The sequence below is a fragment of the Ricinus communis genome, chromosome 8 (assembly GCF_019578655.1).
Source record: "Ricinus communis isolate WT05 ecotype wild-type chromosome 8, ASM1957865v1, whole genome shotgun sequence".
Classification (NCBI taxonomy): Eukaryota; Viridiplantae; Streptophyta; class Magnoliopsida; order Malpighiales; family Euphorbiaceae; genus Ricinus; species Ricinus communis.
The window spans coordinates 10,451,069-10,476,862 of record NC_063263.1 but is presented as its reverse complement, the minus strand read 5'-3'; the positions used below and the strand labels follow the sequence as shown (position 1 = coordinate 10,476,862).

Here is a 25,794-nt window from a genome sequence, read left to right as displayed (position 1 = left end):
TAGCTGTGTCCAAATAGTCTAATCTGTAACTATTTCTGTTGTTTTTCTTCAATGAGAATTCTGATACTGTACTGAATCCATCTCCTCGGTCCGGATCAGTTGAATCATAGTTTCATGAATTTTAATTGATTGTTTCTGCTCTAGGTATCAAGATTAGCACGAAAAGCTGAGCAGTAATTTTAGGAACATTATGTCCTTGTACTTTTATATGGACATGCCTATATGTGCTGTAAATGTTAAAGGGTGTTACAGTATTATAACGAAAGGGTAAAGCTCCCCTTTTTACAATTTGATTGTACTAGAGGCAAATGGAAGGCAATGCTAATCCTCCAAGTCAATTGCGCAAGATCCATCATCTACATTGGCAAGGGGGTTGTACAAGTGTGAGGCAGTATCCATGCATCCTGGAACTAGATCAAGATTGCAGCGATCACCCTGAAAATATTTTCGCATTTACAAAAGTTAGCAACTTGTTTTGACACTAGAATTCCAGGAAGATTGAAATAAATGAAACGTAACAAAGGTGATGAAAAGAGCATAAAATTTACTTACTCCTTCAATGGACAAGTTCCCGATCATAGCACATCGGTCGATAACTATATTAGTGTCTGGAAAAATTGCTCGGTCACATGCTCCTTCTTTACTAAGCTCTTCTGCCAGACCCTGCCATATGGGAACAAGTTTGAATTGTTTCTGTCAAAGAACCACATATCCTCAAAGATCAAGTCTTTTAGTCAGGTGGCTAATTTTATCTAATAAAAAAAAAAATCTTTCTACATTCCGGCAAACAATAAGCCCAATCGTCGTGGTGCATTTTAGGTTTAGCCAAAGAAGTTTATTCTCACAAAATCAATGTGAGAGGTTTGATAAATGCACTTGGCTGTCAATCTTGAGGCAGAAAATCCAAACCAAAAGAAGTTTAAATGCCTTATTACCTCATTAAAGAATTCAATTGGTCTGTTTTGCCAACCTTTAGGAACTTGAAACTGTAGTCTGTAAGGGCCATCCCATTCAACTCCATTTGTGAATGAGAAGATCAAGTTCACAGCTGCAGAAGAGATTAGAAATTGCAAGTTAGTGGAATGGAATCCAATGTCTTATTAAGAAATACAATTTTGGGGACTGGTTACTGACCATGCTTTGGAACGCATATTTGGATAGTATATATTGGAGGATCAGCTTTGCCTCGAGTTTTCTTGAGCATTGCCCTTGGCTCACCACCACACATAATGGGCTGATTAAAGCCTCCTGCAAGCACATCTCAGGAAGTTAAAAAAAATGAATATTCACCAAGTGCTATACAAGACAAGTCCAACAAATTGTGCCCTTCACCCCATAATTCACCAGGATGAGAAAAAACAAAAAAAAAGAAAAGAAAAGAAAGAAGAGCAAACATTGGATTTCAATAACGAAAATAATCACAAATCATGGTGGTTTCTGCTCAGAATATAATAAGCAGCCAATATCATTGTCACCCATCAGAAAAGTTACCATTGAAGCCAATCCCAAACTCTTTGTTTGGATTTAGTTTTTTTGCAGCTGGATTGTAGAAAAGCTTTAGCTTCTCCCCCTGTCAGATTTGAAGTGCACAATCATTAGAAGACTGCTGATATATACATAAGAACAAAATCCAGTGAATTCTTCAACTTACAGAAGCTGGAGGAAGACCATTCATGGTTTTCCAGTACACAGGAGCCCTCCCAAGTTCAAACATAGCCCAAGAGGGAAGTGCATACCTGAAAGGAACTAACTAACAATCAGATTACCCCCATGATTACTGTTTAGCTCCTTACAAGTAAATCAGTATCTGTTATCTGGACTAAATCCAACACAATTTTAGCGACGAAGGTGCCAAATGGTAGCATGCTTATGAGAAATCGTGAGGTGACAAAATGGAAAGAAGTGGAAACTCATACTCGGTGATTTCCTCTGATGGCGTTGGCGCAACAACAACTGCAGCAGTCACTCTCCTACTAATCTTGACTGTTCTATTCTTCTTAGAAGAGCTAACTTGCAATGAAGCGCCAATAAAATTAGTGCCTGCATATTGAAAGATAGCAAATGATATGTATCTAAAATAAACTTCCTGCAGCTTTCGTTCTCGTCCTCTTCTGGAAAAGAATCAAGCATCCTTGCAACATCTACACATGTTTTAATACAGATAGAACACAGTAGAGCCTATTTGCAAGAGATCTCAACATCGAAACTAGAAGCACGATGATTCCATAGCTGAGTTATAGAATCATGATGGAGTACATAATAGCGTTTACCAATTTAAAAGAATATCCACATACACAAAACTCTGAAGCACCCAGATCATTTTTACCAAACCAAACCGATTTCAGGATTTACAGGATTCTTTTTAGGTTGTAGTTCAAACTGTATGACATAAAAGATCTATACTTTGTAAAGGGAAAAAAGGAATTTAATTCTAAATTCACTGAACAGATTCAACTGAAATCCTAAATTTCCAAAGATTATTATTCAAGCGCAACCTTAACAGAGTTCACTTCCAAGTTATGAAGGTTAAATTGCCATATAAACCAATCTTTAAAAAGCAGAAACGTTTTCATCGGACTAGATTCTACTTAAAAAACAAAATTCAGAGACAGGTAACAATAGGGAAAAAAACAAAAGCAAAAGGAAAATAATGAGGTAAGCATGCACGGTTGAAGAACCTCACCAAGAGAGTTTGAGACAGATGGATTTGCAGGAATTAACCTCGTGGCGGAGTAAGGCTGAGTTGCCAATTTAAAGAGTGATGCACTTGTCGATGCTGCCATGACTCACACTTTTTGTGATGAAATACCGACCCGGAAACAGAAAGTGAACAAAAGAAATGAAAAAGCTCAAGTTTTAGGATTTACTAGAGAGGCAAGCGTCTGAGATAAAGCTATATATAGAAATAGAGCAACCAGAAGCACAAATTAAGCACAGAAATATCTATACAAAGTGCCCGGTAAAAGACAAAATTCAAGCATCACTCTATCTTCTACAGCTATTAAATATCTGGATTTTATTTTCTCTCTTTCGTATCAGAAATCTTAAGACAGCCCCCTATACCCGACAAGTCCCCAACCGCCTTATCTCTCTCTTTCTCTCCCCACTTGGTCTTTCTTGCACTATAAATTAGCCATTTTTTAACACACACAATTCGCACCACAATTCTTTAACTATGCATTCTCCTACAGCAACTAAAGAACCCATCAATATAAGTCTCTTGCAAAGCCAAGTTGCATGACAGAACCCAAAAAAAAAAAAAAACAGTCGGTTCTTTCAATGGCTCTAGTCACCTCTCCAGTAGCCAAATCCAAACCCTACCCTTTCTTGCCTATTCGCTTCTCGAAAGCATTAAAATTATCTTCTTTAGTCCTAAATCCTTCTGATCAGAAAAATCCAAAATCCGTTCATCTCAAAACCCACTGCAAACGAGAAAATTCGAGTCTTTTTGCATGTTCAAAGAAGAATACCCGCAATGCAGCTGCTCAGGCAATAAGAGGTGATGATGGTTCTTTATTTGAGTCAGAGGCAGAGGTAAAGAATGGCATGATTGGTAGGAGAATTCTGTTATCGGATGTGGTGGTGAAAAGGGAAAGGAATGTGTTTTTGGGGAGGAAATGGAATTTACTAGACATAGCTACGGCTGGTGTTGTATTGGCAATGCATTTGCTTAGTTTGTTTGCTCCTTTTTATTTCAATTGGAGTGCTTTTTGGGTTGCTTTTGGACTCTATGTTATCACAGGACTTCTGGGTATTACTCTTTCTTTTCATAGAAATCTTTCTCATAGGAGTTTCAAGTTGCCAAAATGGCTCGAGTACCTTTTTGCATATTGTGGAGTTCAAGCACTTCAGGTGAGTCTCTTTCTTTATTTCTTTTCTGAAATATGTTCAGTTGAATACTCATATGGCTGTGGTGATTGCCTTTTCTTTTTTTCTTTTTTTTATCAAGGTTGTGGTGGCTGCTGCTTTAATGAAATTGAGTTGGTATAATTTGGTGGTTGCAGGGAAATCCAATTGATTGGGTTAGCACGCATAGGTATCACCATCAGTTTTGTGATTCTGAGAGAGACCCTCATAGCCCCATTGAAGGGTTTTGGTACAGTCATATGAGTTGGCTATTTGATACCAATTCTATTATTAAAAGGGTACTAGATTCAGCTTTGTTCTTTCTTCTATTTTTACAAAGAAATTTTGTTCCTTATGACTGGTTTGTTTTGTTAACGGTAATATTGGCAGTGTGGAGAGCCGAACAATGTTGGGGATTTAGAGAAGCAACCCTTTTATAAGTTTATCCAACAAACATACATTCTGCATCCAATTGCCCTTGCAACTCTACTATATGCAGTAGGAGGGTTTCCTTTCCTAGTCTGGGGAATGGTGAGGAATACTCTTATTTTTCATTCTGGTTTTGATAATTAATTTTAATATTTTTGCTTTGTTTCTTTAATAAATTTTGACTAAGCTGTTTTTGCGAATGTGGGCCACCATTGATTATGTTGGCTATGCCTATTACTGTTCAGTCTTTTCAAACTCGAGCCCATTGGTTTAGTGGTGGGCCTTCTTTTTTTATGCACTTGTAGTCTTCAACCATTCAATTTGTGGCCACCGTTGCCCACAGTGAGTAGTTTGTCATATGCATTGCCGGACCATAAAAGCTGAGAAAGGCTTATCTTTGTGAATTTGGATAGCGGGTCATAATTGAGCCTCCATGAATTCATGTCATAACTGTCTCTATCCTCTAATAATACATGGAGTTCTCAAGTTGCTAGAAACTTGGAAGATGAATGGTTTATTATTTACAATGAGAATTGTCAGACACATAATGGTCTGGTTATAGACTTCAGGCAGACACTGTTTCTATTTCTTCAAACAAGCATATATTTTTCCCCAAAAGATATGCTTCTCTTGACTGGTGACTGGTGACAACAGATTTGAAAAATATGAAGTTTAATAATCTTACAGAGAGTTGTATATGGGAGTCCTTTTAAAATCAAAATCTAGAGATTGTATATCAATAATTTCTATAGCAACTTTGAAAAAGCATCATTCGTTGTCCTTCCTTTTTGTTTGTTTGTTGGTACTTGAAACCATTTCAGGGAGTGAGGATTATATGGGTCTTCCACATCACTTGGCTAGTAAACTCAGCTTGTCATGTATGGGGAAAGCAAGAATGGAATACTGGTGATCTGTCCAGGAACAATTGGTATTCAAACCTGCTTTTGTCATAAAAAATTTATCAATCGAAATGAATTGGTATTTGAAAATTGTCTCATACCGAGCATCCAAACTTGTTCTTAGGTGGGTGGCACTGCTTGCATTTGGAGAGGGTTGGCACAACAATCACCATGCCTTTGAATACTCAGCTAGACATGGCCTAGAATGGTGGCAGATCGACATGACTTGGTATGTTGTGAGGCTTCTTGAAGCTATTGGATTGGCAACTGATGTGAAGGTACCAAATGAGACACAAAAGCAAAAGAAGGCATTCAACAATTGAAGCATATAGCAATTTTTTTGTTTGGAAAAATAGGGTTTTGAAAAGGAGCAGCCTTGTTTAAGTCCTTGATATAAGAACTTGACCACATCTTTGTGTTGCGGCTTTTTACATGTGCATTTAACCATAGTGATGCTGCTTCATCATATCATATCATATATACAAATTTCAATCTTCATTCTTCCTTCTCATTGCTTTTAATTATTTTTGTATGGTACTTTGGCTATTTGACGCATGTTTCATGTGTGATGCTGCTAAGCTCAAGCTGCCTGCCTGATTAACGTGCGGTCGGTGCATAGATCTTTTGTTTCAATGTGTGAAACCTCCTACCCTCGAAGCTTTTCGAATATTTATGCTAAGTCAACGGAAAAGAAGGGTTCCCAATCCATACATTTGGAGGGAAAAGAAAATGCATTTTCTCACTTTTGAGATGTTAAATTAAGACGGTAAAAGTGAAGTTGAGATCTTTCTTCGTCATCTTCCCGTTGTTCCAAGGAACAAGCACCTGGTTCAAGAGATCTTCAAGATGCTTACTTGAGACTGGTCTGTTTCTCTTATCCATGTCTATTGGGAGGGCAACAAATGTGCCGACTTCTTGGAAAATTTAGCGTTTTCCTACCTTATTAGCTGTCACGTTTTGGATTCCCCTCCTTTTGGTCTCCATGAGTTGTTATTACAGGACTTAGCAGGGGTCTCACACCACGTATGTGGGAAGGTCTTTTCCTAGTTAGGAGATTTTAAAAAGAAAATTATCATTTTAAGGTAAAATTGTATAAAATTTCAGTTTTATAGTAGTTTTAAAACTAATTTTCATTTTAAGAGTCTTTTTTAGCTATGTGGACACTACTGAAAATATTAAAGAGTTGTCATCCACTTGACCAGATAAAAAAGAATTCAAAAAAAGAAATCCCAACAGCCTAATGGTGACTATATCTGCCATTATCCTATCAACTAAGCTCTTCTTCGTCCTTCCCCTGAAGCCGGAGGTCAAGAATCCGTCTATTCAACAATATCCCTCTTGGGCAAGCAACTTCTTTTTCATAAATAATGAAATATGGAATCTCTACCTACTAAAGTAAAGAGGCACTCAGGAAGCGACTAGTCGCTTCTGGCGAAGCTTCTAGAAGGCCGACCACTACATAGAGAGATCCATATACCAGTCATGAGCTATTGCTCATGCCTAGAGAGGCGGAAGCAGTAGTTTCTAGGACGAAGCCGAGCCGGTTTTTTCTTTGCTTGGGCTGAGGACTGTCAATCTCTTAAGAAATTCACATGGTGGAAGGAAGTTGGTGGAAAGCCATATATGAAGGTGCGGTTGGATAGAGCCTTGGCTAATGCTGAATGGCGTCACTTGTACCCGGAGGCATCTGTGAGACACTTACCGAGGGTATACTCGGATCACTGCCTAATCCTAATCGACACTACATAAAAAGAAACAAAAAAAGTTACCCACCAATTGAAGTGGTACATAAAAAAAAAGTTATTTACCAATTCAACTAGCGGACGGTGTTCTTTTAGAAAAATAAACTACCCTAAAACTAGACTTTTATAAAGTTTTGCTTTATCATGATAAACCCTATCACATCCCCTTACATTAAGATAAACCCTATCACATCCCTAAAAAAACGGAAAATAATACACTTACATAGAGATATCACATGCAGAAAATAATACTCTTAATAGAACGAAAAAGATAAGGTGAGATTTTTTTCTTTTTACACCTTAATATCTTGAATTATAGAGGAGAGAGATTGTCATTATTGCCAGCAAAAGGATGAGTCACCACGGACCACTATCATCATCCATGGGCTGAGAATCTTGCATAATAGCATTTTGTTGTTCAATGGTCAGACTTGGATCATCTAGTGGAGTCGGCAGTATAGGTAAAGTGGATCGTTCAATAATGGAGTATTCAGTCCATTGATTATCAGGTCCATTGTAAGTGCAGACAAGTGGTGTAGAAACATTGGTCCTTCCTAAATCATTTCTCAATTGTAGAGTGAGCTTCAATTTCCTTGTTATTAGCGGAGGAGCAAGATGCAAGGGTATTTCAATTGTTTTCCAATAATGACAGATGTTTTGGGTGGCATAGGTGTCTTCTGAGCTTGAAGTAAGGCCTGTGAAGAATATAGATGGCATATGATATCCTGAAGCTTTGAAGTCATTATCTGTGAACAATTTATTTTCATGAATGATTTTGAGGAGATCCTTTTTCCATTGGTATGGGGTTTTGAACCAAGTGAGATATTTCCATGGATATGTTCCTGCATTTGTATCAATATTGAAGAAGTATAGGAGGTCCATGACTAGCACTTCTATAGCATGATAACAAACTGTGGAAAGACACCATAGAAACAATAGTTCACTTTCAATTTGTGGATGAATAGGAGAAAGATGATAGATTAAGTACCAAGGGTAATCTAGATAAAAGAAATTGGGTTAGATGGGTAGTGAGAAGGTCTGTTGGATGATTGCCAAATAATGAAACATCATATTTTTGACAAAATTGTTGACATGTTTAGTTGTGAGACTTGTAGGAAGGTCTGGTGGTGAGGGAAGTTGTAGAGGGTTTTTGAAGATGAAGAGGTCATGAAGATTATCGGAAGATTAACTGTTGAGGTGAGGAGGACAATAGGTTGGGGTTTTGGTTGTGGCTTTGATAGTCTGGATAAGAAATCTGGGATGAGGTTTTTTGTTTCTTTTATATGCTGAACTTCAAAATCATACCTGCTAAACTATGATTTTAATTTCAATAATTGAGGTTCTGGTAAGGTCTTTTGGTTAGACTCAAGGATCTTCGAAAATGAAGAGTTATCCATTCGGATCAAGAAGTGTTGACCAATCAGGAAAAACTCAACTTTTTTATCCCATATTTGACTGCCAAAATTTCTTTATATGTTGAATGGTAATGCTTTTCTGATGCAGAAAATTGTCCTGATGCATATCCACACAGTTGTTCCTTGTTATTGAGATTTTTAAGAAGAATTGCTCCTCATGCATGATCATATGCGTCAGTCTGTAGGATAAGATGTTCTGTAGACAGAATGGTAAGGGGTAGAGAATTGTGGGCCAATTCTTTCAGTCTTTTGACAACTATTTTTTGTTCTGTTCCCCAAGAGGGAGGGTTCTTTTTGAGCATTTTGGAAAGATGACATGTGTAACTAGATAGATGTGGTATGGCTTCCCTGACATAGTTGAGTATCCCAAGAAATTGCTAAATTTGCTTTAGAGAGAGATTTTCATCTGAAAAATAATCAAGCTCTTTTGTCCAAGTGTGGACCATACATATATTGTGCAATCCTGGATCAGTTCTTTCCGTCCTTAAAATGCATTCCAAGAAACTCTATCTCTTGCTGGCCAATAATACTTTTTTTCTGAAAGCATGATTCCGTACTTTTGGATGATAGCAAGGAATTGTTTCAGGAGTTGATGATGTTCTTCAGCTGTTTATAAGAATAAGAGAATATCATCAATGTAGATAAGGGAGGAGTAGAGGATATGCCCAAAGATCTCTATCATTGTTTTTTAGAACTGAGAAGGAGCTATTTTGAGCCTAAAGGGCATGACTGTCCATTGATATTGGACGTCTGGGATGCAAAAGGCTGTTTTGTATCTTTTTGAGGGATGGATGCCTAATTGCCAAAATCCAACTTTGAGATCAAATTTTGAATAGGATTGGGCCTTTTGAATGTGGACTTTTATGTTCGAAATGCGAGGAAGAGGAAACTTGTTGTCTTGCAAAAAATAATTCAGAGGCTTGTAATCAATAACAAGTCTATTTTTTCCTCTTAGTTTTTCAAATCTTTTTTCCACGTAAAAATCTTGACAGGCCCATTGTGACATCGTGGGCTCGATGAGGCCTTGTTGTAGCGGAGTCAGGCATTCCGATCTGGCAAGAGCTAGATCTGTAGGAGACATTCCTAGATGGGTGGCTTTTGTTGGATTGATATCTTCATTAAGCTTGAAAGGAAGGCTGATATAGAACTAGGGATTTTTCCACAAGGGTAGAGAGTGTTGAAAATGTGAATGGGATTCTGGACAGAAAGGAAGGAGTTTTTTCTTGTATTGCGGGAATGGTGGTTCTGTGTCTGCTATGGTGAACAGATTAGATGTATCTGTGTATGGACGAAATTTCCTCTTGAATTTTATTCCATTGGGAAGAATTTGAAGCCTTTGAGCTTGATGATAAACATCAAAACCTATTAAGAGGTCTTTATTTGGGAGATCTGAGCCAATGATGTGCGTCCATACCACACAACCAGGAAAAAAATGTATTCCGATTTTTTGTTTTTTTATCAAGGTAGTCTTGAAAGTTTGGTATTTTGCCGCTCTGAAAAACTGAATATAAGATTTCCAGTATTCAGATGGGAGGACTTCAGGATTTATCATGCTTCTCTGAGCTCCAGTGTCAAAGAAAACTATAACTGGAATAGGTTTTGCGTACCTTGAAGGTAAGACTTGTATAGGAACATAAGGAATTGGAGGAATCTTATTAGCAAGTTGAGATAACTCAAGAACTGGAGATGGAGAAAAAGGGTATTGCATCGCATTTGCCAGAATGTCCTTTTCTTCTTTTGAGGACAGACTGATCATCAAAATTGGAATTTCATTATCATCATAATATGAAGAGGACTCTTCTGAAGAACCAGTAGAGTCTGAATGTTCTTCTTCTATTCCAAAGAGACTTTCTGGAGTGAGATCGTTTTGTTCTGATAAGAGAGACTCTATATCTTCTTCAAACGAATCTGGTAGAGACATGTACATGCTAACTTGCTGTATCATTCTTGCTGCCTTTTTCGAATTTTGAGGACAATCCTTAGCATAATGCCCCTTCTTTCGGCAGATGTAGCATCTGTCTGATTTGTTGCCTTGATTCTTCTTTTTCCGGAAGTACCTGAATTTCTTTATATGTGGCCTTTTTCCTCTGAATTCTTTGCTTCTATGACAAGCATATTTTTAGAAATGGTGTTTGATTTTCTTCTTGTGAATGGAGCAAACACAATTGGAGGACTTGCATTAATCTTGAGGTGGCTTTTATTATAGGCCTTTTGAACAATCAAATCTCGTTGAGACAGTCTTCTGAACAATTCTTGCTGGTGACATAATCTCTTGATAGAGGAGAGAGTAAACTGCCAGATTTCTTCAAGAGTAATGGAGGTAACTGTCTTCTTTGTTGCGGCGATCATATTATTGACTTCTGGTTGTATCTCATCTGGTAATGAGGTGATGAAAGTATATTTCAACGTATCATCGCCGTCATGCCCTCCAATGACATAATATAATTTGGAAATTGCAGAATAATGTCTTTCCAAATCCTTGATCTTCAACGAACAACATTTTCGATTAAAGTATTCCTGTGTTTGTTGTATAATGAGATTATAGCTTCCAAGGAACTGGTTATGGAGGACTATGACCGCAGCTGATGGAGTTGGCAAAGTCACAAATTGGAGTTTGGTGTATTCAGGTTGTGACTGGAACCAATCTCTTAAACTGCCTGTGAATTTGTTACAAATTCAGCAAGGACCTTTTTGAGTGTGGCACCATCAAAATTCATTTGAAGATCAATCCATGCCAAAAATTCAGAAAGTTTATCTCTCCATTTTGATGGAGGCAAATTATCAAAGGTGAACCAAGGTCCCGTTCCAGTTGTGGATTTTGACCTTGGGTGTGAAGCTCCAATAGAAATAAAATATGACTGTGCATCCTCTGTGCCATCTTCAGGCTCTACTACTTCTGGGTTGGGTTCAGTAGTGAAGGTGTTCATGAGAATTTATGTTATATCATCTATCTCAGAGGTATTTAAAGAAGAATCAGAATCATAAGGGCTGATTAGTAATTGATCTGGCAATTTATTTTCTTTCGAGACTGGAGGATGTGGTATTTTCTTTTGTTGGGTTGTGGATCCTTTTGGGTAGAGGTGTGAGAAAGTACCAAAGGGTTGGTAAGGAGTTCCTTCTTGTTCTGGTTATGGAAGGAAAGGAAATGCAGAATAATATGAAAGAGCAATTGCAGAAGATGTAGCGGCCGCTGATGTAAAGGAAGGGATTGTAGGAGACTGATCTTTTCGAAGGTCATGTTCAATTTGATCAATCTGCCTTTTGAGCCTTGTAATTGTTTTTTCCTTCTGGATGAAAGCTGGTGTAATTGGTTGGGAAACTCAAAGCTCTCTATCCAAGGCTTGATATTTGGCGGTTAGAGAGGAATATAGTTGGAGTACTTCTTGAGAGAAAGTATCCAAATTTTGGTCGAACTTGTGAGCCAAATGGAGAGCCTGATCTAATTTTTCATCAATCTTCTTTAAATAAGAATTCTGGACTATGAAATTAGAAGTCTGCCAATTTAGTACTTCTTCTGGTGGAGTGAGAGGCTCTATGGATCCTGATGGAGTAACCCTTGAGGGGAGGATCTCTGATCTTTTATTTTCTAACTTTCCTAGGGGAGGAAAATTTTCAGGCTGGAACATGAAACAGCTTTGGATTGTCTGGGGTGTTTGGACTGCTGGCAAATCAGAGTAAATCTCCCGTCTGCAAGTAGTAGAAGGCTTCTGTCCAAAAATAATTCTTTTTTGAGCCAAAAATACTTTCATCTCATCAAAGGTAATGTCAATGACAGTCTTTCCTTCTTTTGTAAAAAGTTTCAAAGCTTCCTTATACATAGGAAAAGGAGATTTATCCTGCTTTTCTTTCTGTTTTTTGTGGATGCCAATCCAAGGACCATCTGGATCTCGGTCATCTTGCCTTGGTTTCGTGACTGAACACGGAGTTTCTGGAGACATGACTCTTGGAGTTTTCTTAGGGTGTTGAAAACATGGTTCAGCAAAATTAAGGTCATCTTTGCAGGTGCATTCTGATTTACACATTCCTAGGTTAATATCCCAGATGAAGTGTCCATTAATCCTGGCAGTGTAGATATGACGTCCAGAGGATTGAAAAGAATGAATAGGGATCTTTTCTCTAGGTCCGGACACAGGTTGAATCATCGAAGCCTGGAAAATAGAGGGAGCAGAAGAAGATTCTTCCGTTTTTGTGAAAATTGTTTTCACAGTACCATCCTTTTATGTGACAAAAAGAGGATCAGTAGCCTGAACAGGCTTGGCTTGGGATGCCTAGAGTTTCTCGTAATTTGTCACCCATTCAGTTGGGATTAACTTCTGCAGATCTTCTCTTTCCAGCTGCCTCGGGGCTTGGACTATTATAGGGACTTGGCTAGAGTCTGCCATGATAAACAGAGCATCAGAGGTGGCTTGGAAGCCTGGGATTTGTAGATTGAAGGCATGGTCTTGAAGTCTGTAGACAATTTGGTGGTGTAGGGTAGCAGAAAGAGCATCAGTCACTTGGTTTGCTCTAGTGATCTGGACTTGGACTTTGAGTGCAGTGGAAAAATAAGGATCATTAAGAGATAAATTAAAATTTGGAAAGAAAGTCAGAACAACACTTCCAGTGTTAAGTGTTGTAACAATAGTCTCGATTACTGCATGCTTGTATCTAAGATATCTGGTGTCCAAAAATGACATACGGGCCGTAACTAGTAAATCCATCCTGCCATAATAAGAGAGGACGAGCCTGACAACTCCAAAATGGAGATGTGTGTATCCATGTTTCTTCCATTGTTCTATAAAGGAAGTGGGAATCTCCAGAGTAATGTACTGCTCCTGAGTGGTAGAAGTAAGAGAAAATTGTGAGAGGGAGGAAGATTGAACATATTCTTTAACGGATAAAGGTTGTTTGTGAATGATTTGGTTGAAGGTTTTTCGGACAAAGTTCTGCTTCTTGAAAATGTTATATGGATTGATAATAGGTACAAGGGTATTTTCTATTTGAACATTTTCAGGAATATGAGAAATTTTCACAAGATGGTCTATCTTGTTGGATACAGTTTTTCTGCAAAAGGGAGAGAGTTGTAGAGTGGAGGTATGAGTAATGATTTCTGAAGTCATGATAGCGAGATCTTCTTCTCTGTCACCAAGGCTCTGATACCATTTGAAGCCGAAAGCTGTTCATTCTAATGATTCTCATACTGTAAACTCAAGGCAAGATAAATCCTCAAGCTAAGACCGTATGGAGGCACCTTTGCCATGAGAGGTCTTTGTGCTCTTTTGGATTCTTATAGCCGAGTTAGTCCTTTTGAATCATAGAAGAACAGATCGTGCAAGCTAATAGCTCATAGCCAATGGATCGAGAGGAAGAGATGAAGGGTTTAGAAAGCCATAAGGAGAATTTTATTTCTTGATAGATGAAAGAAAAACTTGTCTTACAATACTCAAGACTTCTCTTTATATAGAGGAGCCGTAAAACAATACGACAGAAAAGATAAGGTGGGAATCTTATCTTTTACACATATCTTTCTTAGAAGAAAAGATGAGATTTTCCCCTTATATTAAGATAAACCTATCACATCCCTAAAAAGACGGAAAATAATACTTACATAGAGATATCACATGCAGAAAATAATACTCCTAATAGGACGAAAAAGATAAGATTCTCGCATATGTGAGCTTGATTATCTTTTTACATCATCATTAATGTAACTTAAGCTGATTTGGGTGTCTAATGGGACTTAAATTCTATATAAAAATGTAACGTGTATATATATATATATATATATATATATATATATATGCTCCCCTTAATAGTAAAAACTTTTAATTTAAACATAATTTGTATATATATAGATAGATATCTAAAAACTAATAATTTTATATAAATCTTGATAATTATATGGATATTTATTGATCTAAATTTATTAAATAGATAACCCAAATGTTACGAAAAAAATAAATTTATTATTTGGACTCAATTAGGTTCAAACTTGCTTCTAGTACATTAATGTTTGTTAATTTAATTTGAGGTTGATTTGGAGTTTAAGTATTTCAAAATTCATTTTAAACTTAAACTCGAATTTAATTTTGTCAAAGTTTGACTCAATGGCCCAGATAACCTGAGAACCAGAATATGACAAAGATAAATCTAAAAGTTTTAGGTGAGAATGTTGGGGATAAGTAGGCCTGCTGCTGCTTCTGTTGGCATAGGAAATGATCTCATTGAGTTGAGCCGAAAATTACAAACTCAGATGCTACTGCCTTCTCCGTAGGAATACTCTATACGAAATAATTTTTGTACAGTAATAAAAATTTATTATCAGTATAAATAAAATTGATTTTTATTATTAATAATTTATAAATATTTTAAATTTTATCTTAAAAAAAATTTCTCTATATTATATTATAGTGTTTATTTTTGTCTTACTGTAATATTATTTTTTTCATTAATTTTATTTTTATATATAATAAAATTTATACTTATTTTATTTATGGTTTCTATTAAATTATGATCTCTTCATAGTTATAAATTTTATTTAATTCTAAATGTATGATTATAGAGAAATTTCCTTATATGCATGCTAATAGAAAATTATATAAGAGAATGAAATTAGTTTAATTTATTCAAAATTTCTTTCGTGAAAAATTTTATAATTACAAGACAGTGCTATAACTTTAAAATATTAGTTGTTAAAATTTAAAAATGTAAAGCACATATAAATTGCAAGTACTAAAACTAGTTAAAAATCGATTTTCAGCCTAGTTGATTAGTTTATTTATTTGAATAGTATTATTTTTATTAAAAATAATTAATATATATTACTCTCAAGGCAAATACTGTCGCTTTACTAAAATTTTAACTGTATTCTTTTTATCTCTTTTTATTTTATTAACTTTTTATACCGGCGGTAATCTTTTATAGTATTAATATTTTAATAAATAATTATTAGCATTTTTTAAAAAAGTTTTATGATTTTGCATTATAGAGTATTGAATTCTCTCTTTATGAAAATAGTAAAAAGAAAAAAAAAAAGATATGATCTAACATTCAAATAATTAAGTTTATCAAAAGATATTTATAGTAACTTAGTACCACCGGGTGGAGTGTTCTTCCTATAAAATTGTAATCTAATGCTCTGTCAACACGATTAATAATTACCATAAGTAATTTTTTTGTATATTTTTCTTGATGTTTAATATTTATTTTTATCTTTTATATCAAAGATATATTTTATTACCTACCTTTAAAATAATTTTTATAAATATTTTTAATGATAAATATAACTAGATTAAATAAAATTAATTATAATATTTTTAAATAATATAAGCTAATTTATTAATTTATATAATTAAAAACATCTTCGATAGTCATTGAATATTACTAATATTAATAATTAATAAAAAATTTATTAAACAGTTTAATTTACTAGTTATTAAACGGCACCAAACAAGTTTTAAAAGGTAAAAAGATAAAATATTAAAAGAAAAATAGCCATGGGGAAATCAACCAAATAAACTAGTTTTATTGGCAAAAAGGGTATCGGTTCTCTATACACAGTTGTTGCTGTACATGACTGTGATTACAATGATGATCAAGGTTTTGTTCAAATACAAGGTTGTGGGGATAGAGGAACCACGGTCCAAAGAATTTCATTTTTCTATGATTTTGTTTGGATTATTTATAATTGAATTATGAATCTCTATGGTAAGCCATTTTAATATGGCATTATCCAAAGCCATTTTCATGATATTAAGGAGCAGAAGTATAATCAGCACCATTTTCATTCCTGTATTGGGTTACGTCAATGGAAACCTTACTTTTAACTAATACTAATAGATTCCTTGAATCCTCTATTAGACGAGACAAACCTTGAAATTTGTATTAATTCACTTAGTTTTAGATAAGGATTATTTAATTTTATTAAACTATAATATGAAAGATTAATCAACAAATATCAAAATTAGGGAACTACAGCGCAGCACTCCTATGAACCAATCTAAAGGAGTAAAAGTGAAGACTCATGCGTCACTATCTCGAGCAATGAGTCCCTTCACCGTATTGTTGCATGTCAATGCCCAATAATACGTTTTGCATCGACACTAAGAGATATTCTCACTTAATTTATTTTTTTTAAAATTAAATATTCATTTTATCTAGCAAAATAGATTTTCCATGATGAATCTCAATTTTGAAAACCAAATGCGATGAATTGTTTTCCATAATCAGAAAGTTTCTTTATAAAATTTAAATTAATTTTATATAAAATATTGTAACACTAAAGTATTTTAAAAAGAAAGAAAAAGGAAAGGAAACGAACTGTCTTCCAACATTTGGAATTTCGAAGCAAAAAGAGAGGAATAAAGAAATGGTAAATAAGAGTAAGGCAAAAGAGAATGTATTGTTGTTGCAATAAGAGAATGGGTAATAGTAAATAAGCACGGGAGCACAAACCCACATAAAGCATGATTATCTAATTTTACTACTTTAATCACCTCCAAAAGTTTCTTCTCATTATATGCATTCAACTAATTAATCATTTTTAAGGTTCATTTCTCAATATTGTGCTTACGTCATTCCAAGGCCGCATGCTTCTTCCTCCTCCTCTCTAATTTCTTTATCGAAAAATACAGTTAGCATATTAGTATTATATTAATTTATTTATTTTTATTTTTATATATAATTAAAAGCAAACCACTATATATTTTTTTTAAAAGCTATTGAATTCAAGAGCTCAATTTCTGACTATATTTTGCATTTGATCCTTATTTCTGAAAATATTTAAATTTCCAATGCATTGATATTGTGTGAGGTATAAATTAGTAAATTTATGTACTACTAGTATTTATATGAAAATTTGATGGAGCGATCTCGATGAGTTTGATGTCTAAATTTATTTACTTAGATCAAAGCACAATTAAAATGAAAATCATAATTTTAATTTTTTTAATAAGCCTTATTTATCCCAAACATTTACTTAACAAGATTTTAAACTTAAGATTTATAAATAAAATAACTTTAATTATGGATTTTATCAAACGATTTTAAAAATATTTATTTATTTATATAAACTCGATACATTTTTTAAAATAATTATTTAAAGCATTTTTCAGAAAAATAGAGTATTTATCCTTCCAGCAGAAGTAACTGATATTTGATGCGAAGAAAGTGGGTAATATTATCCTACATAGGGATAAATATTTATGATATAATCATCTCACGAGTGACGATATGCATATATATGTATTAACAATTTTAGTGCACATATTGCTGACGTCAATAGAAAGCATGCTGTTGCAAGTGAGTTTGACGAGGACTGGAAAAACATTAATAATAATAATAATAAATAAATAAAAACCTTGCTACACATATGCAAATTTATATATGATTAATAATGCTATTCCCCATTACCTATATATATATATATATATATATATATAGGTAGGTAAATTAATTAATTAAATTTAATATTGCAGGCTTTAATCTCGTACGGTTTGAAATTAGAAGGTGTTGCAGAGCCATGCGTGGAAGCTGATATGCAAAGCTACCATAATAATTCAGTATTGTATTCTCTTCTTCCTTACTACATTTGGTTTTGTGAATTAAAGTTCCATTGAAGCGTTAAGCAAGCCCTTTTCATCAAAATTCTTTACCTTTTAAGGAATTCTACCCTTTTCATGAACAACAAAAGTTCTTGAAACTTGATTTGGAATATTCTTGCTTCTATTTCCTTTCTTCTTTTATTACCATTTTCCTTTTTTACCCTCTTTTTTTTTTGGTATTGAGGGAGATTGTCTATGTATTTTCTTTTCCCTAGAAAAGTAATTCTAGTTGATAGCCTAGATTTCAATTACTTTTTCTTTTTGTTGTATGCTCTATGGAATAAGAAGATTGATTTTCTACTCTTAAAAGCATATGTACATATTACACCACAATCAATACCTAATTACTGCAACGCATCCAAGCCAACAAGGAAAAAAGGGAAATGATAATAGATCTTTATAAAGTGGGTATCTTGATTATCAAAATAATAGTGCCCCCAAATTGTTTGATGGTCCAATTATTCACCCAATCTTTTTCAAATTTGTGAGCTCTTTCTCCATAGTAACACATACCCACTTAAGCACCATACTATTATTCTCTAACCCTTTTGTTGTTGGACAAAAAAGTTACGTCTCATCATTACAGCACAAAATTGATAAAAATAACCAGCCACTGACCCATTCTAACACGTGGCACCTACGATTCACAGCTTGTCATTACCACCTGGCCCTGCTGAGCCTTGTTTACCGGGCTCTATTTTTTCCCATAACCCGCAACATTTTTCTCGAGAAAGAGACAGAAAGTCAGATCAAAAGTTAAGGGAAAAAAATTAAAAAAGAAAAGTTGGATGGTAAATTTTCATTTTTTTAACAAAATAATAGTGAAAAGGTATTACTGATAAGTTAAATTATTATGCCAGTATGAATGAGATTAATTGTTTTAATTTAAGGATGGAGGTGAGGTGACTGACAAGTAACCGGCTGCAGGCAGTTGTCGGGTGAGAGTGAGGGTTTGCGCCGCACTAGTCTGCTAAAACAGGCAGCACGCGAGGTGACCGGTTAATGAGAGAACAGGTCGCCACTCCATTCTCTAGCTCGGTCCGGTTTATAACCCAACATTCACCTCGATTAGACCCACTCTTCAGGCCCTTAATACCATCTTCATATTTCTTTCCTACTCTCATCACTTGCGCTTGGATTTCACTTTTCCCATTCATTCAAAATTCAATCTTTTTTTCTTCTTCTTTTTCCCCCTTTTTTGTACCCAAAAGAAATCCACTCCTTTCTTTATTTTTCTTTCTTTAGTTTTGAGGGTTGGAAGAAATCTAATACATATGTACTAACATAATGATCATGACAAAAATGTAGCTAAGATATCTATATTGGATATCAATGATAATATTTCTCTAAAATACTTAACTTCCTTTTGAATAATTTGCACCAATTTAAAGATGATTTATTTTAATGGATGATTATTAACCTTGTTTTAATCTAATGATAGAATTCGATGTATCATTTACTATACAGAACTATTTTATTGTTTATGAGATTTTTATTTAAGTTTGATATATACTATAATCAATAATAGGAGAATACGATTTAAGGATTGACATATTTTTTATTATTTAAAATTTATGAATATATTAATTATATATCAATTTGGTACATTGACATAAATATGTATACTAAACTTAAATAAAAAATTTCTTATTATTTTAGGCATATTACCATTAATCATAATAGCGTAAGATAAATTTTGTATGCAATAATTTCAAGTAAGTGAATATATTAATTATAAATGATTGTATAATGAATTGTGATAATAATTAACAAGCAAATAGGATACTTACTATCTCTATTCATTTTAAACAGTTTTTACTTTGTTCTCTATTCATTTTAACAAGTTAACCTTTTTTTTTTATAATTGATGTCACTAATTTGTATTATTTTTTACTAAAATATCTTTGTTATATATTCTAAATATCAACCTTCGCATTATTTTTATTGAATTTGCTGACCCGTTCATCGTTATTCTATAATTTGTAGTTATTTAGATTTAAATAGAAAAGTAGTATTATATTGAAACTCAATGATGCATTTTATAAAAAATGAAATCTCAAATTAAAAAAACCGAAATTTAATATTAAATAATGATATTTATGTTAATAAATAGAATATTTTTATTATTAGTTATTTAATTAATAATTAAAAAGAAAAATAAACTTTCATTTAGGACTAAAGGAAAAGAAAATGAACTAAAAAATACCAAAACCAAACTCACAATTTGTCCAAACAAGTTTTCTATTTTTCATTTGTTTTCTTTTTAAGCTTTAAAACATATATTAATAAATGAATTTGTATCGGCGCGTACACAACACTTTTTTGACTGGAGAACATCCCTGTCGTACATTCTTAAAAGTATTCTTGGAGTCTTGAGTGTATGTAATGATGGGGGTCCAAGAAGAAGCCACCAATGCCACCCTTTAAATACACGTTATTACTTTCACTTAAGCCTTGTCTCCGCCTGGATATCAAAATCACTTACTTTCTTACACAAAACCCTAAACCCTCCAAAAAAAGAAAAACAAATACACCTGACGCTCATACAAAAAGAAAAAAACAACACTTCAGCTTCTTTCATCGAGTCATCATTTATCCTTAGCCAAAACGGGTCTTCCTGTGTGGATGCTTGGGTTCGGTGCGGATCGGTTACGAGCCGATATGAACCGATTACTTGCACTTCTCTTCCACCAGGTAATTATCATAATCACCTACCCTTTTCTTGTTTACTGCTTTCATAGCAATTAATGAAGATATTGTTAATGATCTTCTTTAACAGGGAGTGCTTGATGAGCAATTCTTGCAGCTACAGCAGCTTCAAGATGAAAGTTCTCCAAATTTTGTATCAGAAGTTGTTAACATCTACTTCCATGAGTCAGAGAAGCTGTTGAGAAATCTTAGAGGATTACTGTAATTCAACTTAACCATCCATCTCTTTTTTGCTCATCTTTATTATCTTTGTTTCTTCTTTTCACATGCAACATGCGCAGTGTAAAATGAAAAGTTGGTTCTTGATCTTCTTCTCAACTTATAATTTGTTTTTGCCTGTGCGTTCTTTTATTTTCACCTCTCCTTTTTCTCGGGGTTGTCTTCATTTTCTCGCACGCGCACAAGCCCACATTTTGACTTTTTGTTGCTCATTTAGCTTGGTGGGGTTTTGCGCTGTTTCCATTGTTTAACCGAACCAAATTAATAAATGTCTTCCATTATTATGAATTGTGAATTAATCTTTGTCAAGGGATTGATTAGGAGAAAACGATTACGTGTTATTATTATTTTTTATATACAGAGAAAAGAAAAGAAAATTATGTTTGTTTGACCTCCATGTCTATCTGTTATTTGAAGTACTATTAGTAGCGTACAAATGGAGTAAATAATGGTGGCAATTTTGATGGGACAGGATGGATAGAGAGTGCTCGGACTACAAGAAAATGGGAATCCATCTGAATCAATTTATGGGAAGTAGTTCAAGTATTGGTGCCAAAAGAGTCAGAAATGTATGTGTAGCTTTTCGCGCCGCTTCTGAGCAGAATAACCGTGCAGGGTGAGTCTTTCTACAAATGTACTTCAGGATTAAGTTCTACCAACACTATTATTTCTCACTTATTTACATGCCAACAGTGCATTTACTTACCAGTAATCATATGTATAATTTTATAATAATTAGTTAGGCAATTAATTTTTATGACTATATCATATCATATCATCATTCATTTTTGTTTTTATTTTATAAATATTAATTAGTCATTATAAATTTTACTTATATAATAATTTATATCATATGATTGTGTAGAGTTTTCTCATTCTCACTCCATTTCTTTTTAACCATATATACATATACTAAAGTCTATAGCTAAAGATGAAGGGAGGGAACAAATGTAGTGGTTTTTGACATGTGCAATATGGTCTCAACTGCACTTTTCAGGTGCTTGAGAGGTTTGGAGCTACTAGAGCATGAGTACTGCTACCTCAAAAACAAGTTGCACGAGCTGTTTCAAGTACGTTACAGAAACCAACTTTTTCCAACAATACTTTATGGTTTTCCTTTTTTTTTTTTTTAAATGTCTCTCTTTATCTATTCCTTCTTTCTTGTTTGGCGTTGTTGATACACAAAAACAACGAACTTTATTATTAATGACTTTCTTGTTCATATACACAGCTAGAGCAGCAAAGAGTACTGGCAGCTGGAGTTAGATACCCAATGCAGAATTGAAGGAAACAGCTATGGCCCATGATCAATTTTCGAGTACAATCTTCATCTGGGTTTTTGCTAAAAACCAAGCTAACATACCACGGCTACTCTACTGCAATTAGTCTCCTATTTGCGGAGCAAGAATGAAAAAAGAAAAAAAAGTTGCTGTAGTCCAGTCGTTAACAATTTATTTTTCCTTTTCTCTTTTCCTTTCTTTCGTTTTCTTTTGTTGAGATTTATCTGGTTGTAAGTTTGAATCTAAAATGAATGAATTGTAAGTGAGATCTACAGTTTCTTATTTCTTGTTTCGGTAATGGGTCTTAAGATCAGCTTTTATGGCTGCGTAAAATCGATGCTTGCTTCTATTTATGTAAGTGTCACCTTTTAACACAGCCATAGCAGCTGTGGCATTTTCTCCTTTTCGTATCAAAATCAACTAAGAACTGTGCAACGGTCTCAATCAGGCATAGATCATTGATCATTCAATCAATCAGTTAGAGTTGGGGTTGCTCGAGGAACAGGGATTATTATTTTCAAGTTCATGATGTTGTAAACTTTGCTTAAAGAAGGGCAGTCAGGTTCTGCAAAACCCTTGCTGGCTTTACGACTACTTTTAGCCAAAAAAATGTCGGTACTTTGTTTAGTGCCACGATGCAATACGTGACAAAAAAAATATATTTATATAGGGAAAACTTGCATTTCTGCTCCTAATTTTATAGTAAGGAGCAGATTGGCCACACAAAAATTCTTTTTTGCTCAATTAGGCACTCAATAAAGAAACCTTGAATCTATGCCTCTAACTGAAAAGAAAAATAAACGTCCATTATTTAAAGTTGATATATTCTTTTGGCTTATTTTAATAGTGGGACCCATCATAATACCACATCACTCGTACTTTTTTTTAATAATATTCTCATTTTGCTCTTATATTTATTTTATTCTAGTTACTTTCAAAATAAACACTCTTTATATATGCTACATTCTTTCTCAAACAAAACAATATATATAAATTTTAGGAAATAATGCCAAAGAAACCCATTATTTCTCTGGGGTTAAACAAATTAAAATCGGGTTTATTTTCACTAACTCATCGTATATATTTATAGAATTCAGTAAAATGATTTGTTTCATTCCCTATTCAAATCCAACACCACTCTTTCTCTTCCTCTGCTTTCTATGCAGTAAAACAAGAAATTAAAAGAGAAAAAGGAAAAAAGACTCCAACATTTATCTCTATTTTTTCCTGCTTTTAACTCCTATTTTTCTCTCGACTTCTATTTTCTCTCTCTACAAACATTTAAATTTTATTACCCTGATTTAGTTAAAATCATTAGTGGAGGTTTGAGTTGCAGTCACTGTTGTACTTTGAGGAAAGACTAAAGTTTTTTTTTTTTTTTCAAATCAACTTCTTTCTTTAAATTGTAAATATATCTAATGATCAGAATTTTGTTTGTTATTAATTACTTTTATTCATGGCTCCTCTAACCATCTAAAACAGGCTGAAACAATCTAAATAGAAAATGCTGTGTTAAAGAAACACCAAATTATACCCGAGCAATAAGTTCAGGTACTTAAATTGAATCTTATTCCTCAACCATTTTCTCTCATATATTCAGTCATAAAAAAATAAAAGAAAAAGAAAAGTGTCCATTATTCTTTATGCCCTAATTAATTGGAAAGGAAATGGGTCTCTATCGATGATATTCTGCTATGTGGCCCATATCAGCCCTGTCAAAACAAACACTCCACGCGCGCCATCAGCTTCGCATCCAAAAACGTTGCCACTTCCTCCTGTCACGAAGAACTGGGTGCAGGACTCACCTGATCAAATGACCTTGTTTTAGGATGTTTATGCACCAATTATTTGGTTCGAAAATTACGTTCGCGTACAATACCCTTATCAGAGCTCATGCCTCCTCTTCTCCTTCCCTTGCCTTTTCCCTTTTCAGTAACATGCGCCGAGCTGGCGTATCACCTGATCACTTCACTTTCCCATTTGTACTCAAAGCCTGTTCTCGCCTCCAAACTTGTAGTCAGAACCTCTATTCCCTTATTATAAAGCTGGGTCTTGACTCTAATATTTATATACAAAATTCTTTGATTAATTTTTATGGTTCTTGTGGTTTAGTCACTGTTGCTCTCAAGGTGTTTGATGAAATGATCGACAGAGACTTGGTTTCATGGTCTTCTGTGATTTCTTGTTTCAATAACAATGGTCTTCCACAAGAAGCTTTGGGTTTGTTTCAGCAAATGCAAATTAATGGAAATGTGAATCCTGATGAGGTTACAATGGTTAGTGTTGTATCGGCCGTTTCTAGTTTAGGAGATTTAGAATTGGGTAAATGGGTTGATGGGTACATTTCTAGAAATAATAATTTGAAGATTACTGTACAACTGGGTACTGCTTTGGTTAATATGTATTCTAGAATTGGGTCTGTTGATGATTGTGTAAGAGTGTTTAATGAAATGGCGGAGAGAAATGTGTTAACTTGGACTGCTTTGATTAATGGGCTTGCTGTGCATGGACGAAGTAAGGAGGCACTTAGGATGTTTGATGAAATGAGAAAAGAAATTAATTTGCGACCTGATCATATTACATTTAATGGTGTTTTAGTTGCTTGCAGTCATGGTGGTCTTGTTGCCGATGGCTGGCGAGTTTTCAAAAGCATTAAGCATGAATATGGCATTGAACCTACACTAGAGCATTATGGGTGTATGGTTGATCTTCTAGGCCGCGCAGGCAAGGTCCAGGAGGCTTTTGAATTCGTCAAAAGTATGCCTTATAAACCAAATGCAGTTATTTGGAGGACTCTGCTTGGTGCTTGTGTAAACCATAATAATATTGCATTGGCAGAGAAAGTAAAGGAAAAGATCAATCACCTTGACCCTTGTCATGATGGGGATTATGTGCTTCTATCAAATGCTTATGGTGAAGTTGGTAGATATGCTGAGAAAGCTAAGGTTAGAACTTCGATGCAAGAGAAGAGGATTAGCAAGAAACCTGGTTACAGTGTACTTACCATGGATCAGGAGACTCTTGAGTTTGTATCAGGGGATAGTTCTCATCCTGAATCAGAGGAAATAAGGAAAATCTTAGTTTGCGTCATTGATAGTCTTAGAGATGAAGGTTATACTCCATATACCTCTAATGCGTTCCATGACATTGAAGAGGAGGAGAAAGAGCATAGTCTTAGCTATCACAGTGAAAAATTAGCTGTTGCTTTCTCGCTTCTTCGCTTCAATGACAGAAGAACCATAAGAATCATGAAAAATCTACGAACTTGTCGCGACTGTCATCATTTCATGAAGCTTGTATCAGGCAAGTTTGATAAAGAAATTGTTGTGCGGGATCGAAACAGATTCCATCATTTTAGTAATGGAACATGTTCTTGCCAAGATTATTGGTAACAGATGCTCATGCTCCACCATACTCGGGCACCCTTCATCTTCCTCCGACATTTATCATTCCTAGAGCTGTAATTTTTGAAGCATGTATCTCATTCACAACCTGCAGAGGATTTTATCGTGCATGTTATTCAACTACTGATAAGTGGAATTTATTTGCATTATTTGGTAGAATTCATTTGTACCATTAAAAATGAAAATGTTCAGTTGATTCCAAACAAAGTACAAGTTCGTAAAATGAATTTCCGTGAGGTGCAGAGAAGAAATTAATTGGTAATTTACAAA

At 34.4% G+C, this 25,794-nt stretch overlaps 4 protein-coding genes across 5 annotated transcripts; 3 read left to right on the top strand and 1 right to left on the bottom strand.

Annotated features, from left to right (window-relative positions):
* Nucleotides 1-167: 167 nt before the first annotated feature.
* Nucleotides 168-2,971, bottom strand: LOC8282343 (protein POST-ILLUMINATION CHLOROPHYLL FLUORESCENCE INCREASE, chloroplastic). Its single transcript, XM_002517596.4, has 8 exons — nt 2,684-2,971; nt 1,917-2,040; nt 1,652-1,736; nt 1,492-1,570; nt 1,135-1,248; nt 936-1,048; nt 553-663; nt 168-435 (listed from the first exon to the last, which is right to left on the bottom strand). Exons 1-8 carry the CDS (start codon nt 2,781-2,783, stop codon nt 322-324), a joined length of 840 nt encoding a protein of 279 aa, XP_002517642.1. The 5' UTR covers nt 2,784-2,971; the 3' UTR covers nt 168-321.
* Nucleotides 2,972-3,038: 67 nt separating this feature from the next.
* On the top strand, nt 3,039-5,683 carry LOC8282342 (palmitoyl-monogalactosyldiacylglycerol delta-7 desaturase, chloroplastic). The gene is made up of 5 exons (XM_002517595.4): nt 3,039-3,852; nt 4,005-4,145; nt 4,237-4,377; nt 5,097-5,203; nt 5,299-5,683. The coding sequence occupies exons 1-5, from the start codon at nt 3,238-3,240 to the stop codon at nt 5,495-5,497; spliced, it is 1,203 nt and encodes a 400-aa protein (XP_002517641.2). The 5' UTR covers nt 3,039-3,237; the 3' UTR covers nt 5,498-5,683.
* Nucleotides 5,684-20,100: 14,417 nt separating this feature from the next.
* LOC8282340 (pseudo histidine-containing phosphotransfer protein 6) lies at nt 20,101-22,402 on the top strand. Of its 2 annotated transcripts, XM_002517593.4 has the most exons (5): nt 20,109-20,606; nt 20,692-20,822; nt 21,313-21,456; nt 21,838-21,910; nt 22,072-22,402. In XM_002517593.4, exons 1-5 carry the CDS (start codon nt 20,538-20,540, stop codon nt 22,123-22,125), a joined length of 471 nt encoding a protein of 156 aa, XP_002517639.1. In that variant the 5' UTR covers nt 20,109-20,537; the 3' UTR covers nt 22,126-22,402. The 2 variants fall into 2 exon arrangements, with proteins under 2 accessions (XP_048234171.1, XP_002517639.1); XM_048378214.1 differs by lacking the exon at nt 22,072-22,402 and having other exon boundaries at nt 20,101-20,606; nt 21,838-22,065.
* Nucleotides 22,403-23,322: 920 nt separating this feature from the next.
* On the top strand, nt 23,323-25,673 carry LOC107261146 (pentatricopeptide repeat-containing protein At4g21065-like). The gene has a single exon (XM_015718296.3). The coding sequence runs from the start codon at nt 23,950-23,952 to the stop codon at nt 25,510-25,512; it is 1,563 nt and encodes a 520-aa protein (XP_015573782.2). The 5' UTR covers nt 23,323-23,949; the 3' UTR covers nt 25,513-25,673.
* Nucleotides 25,674-25,794: the final 121 nt, after the last annotated feature.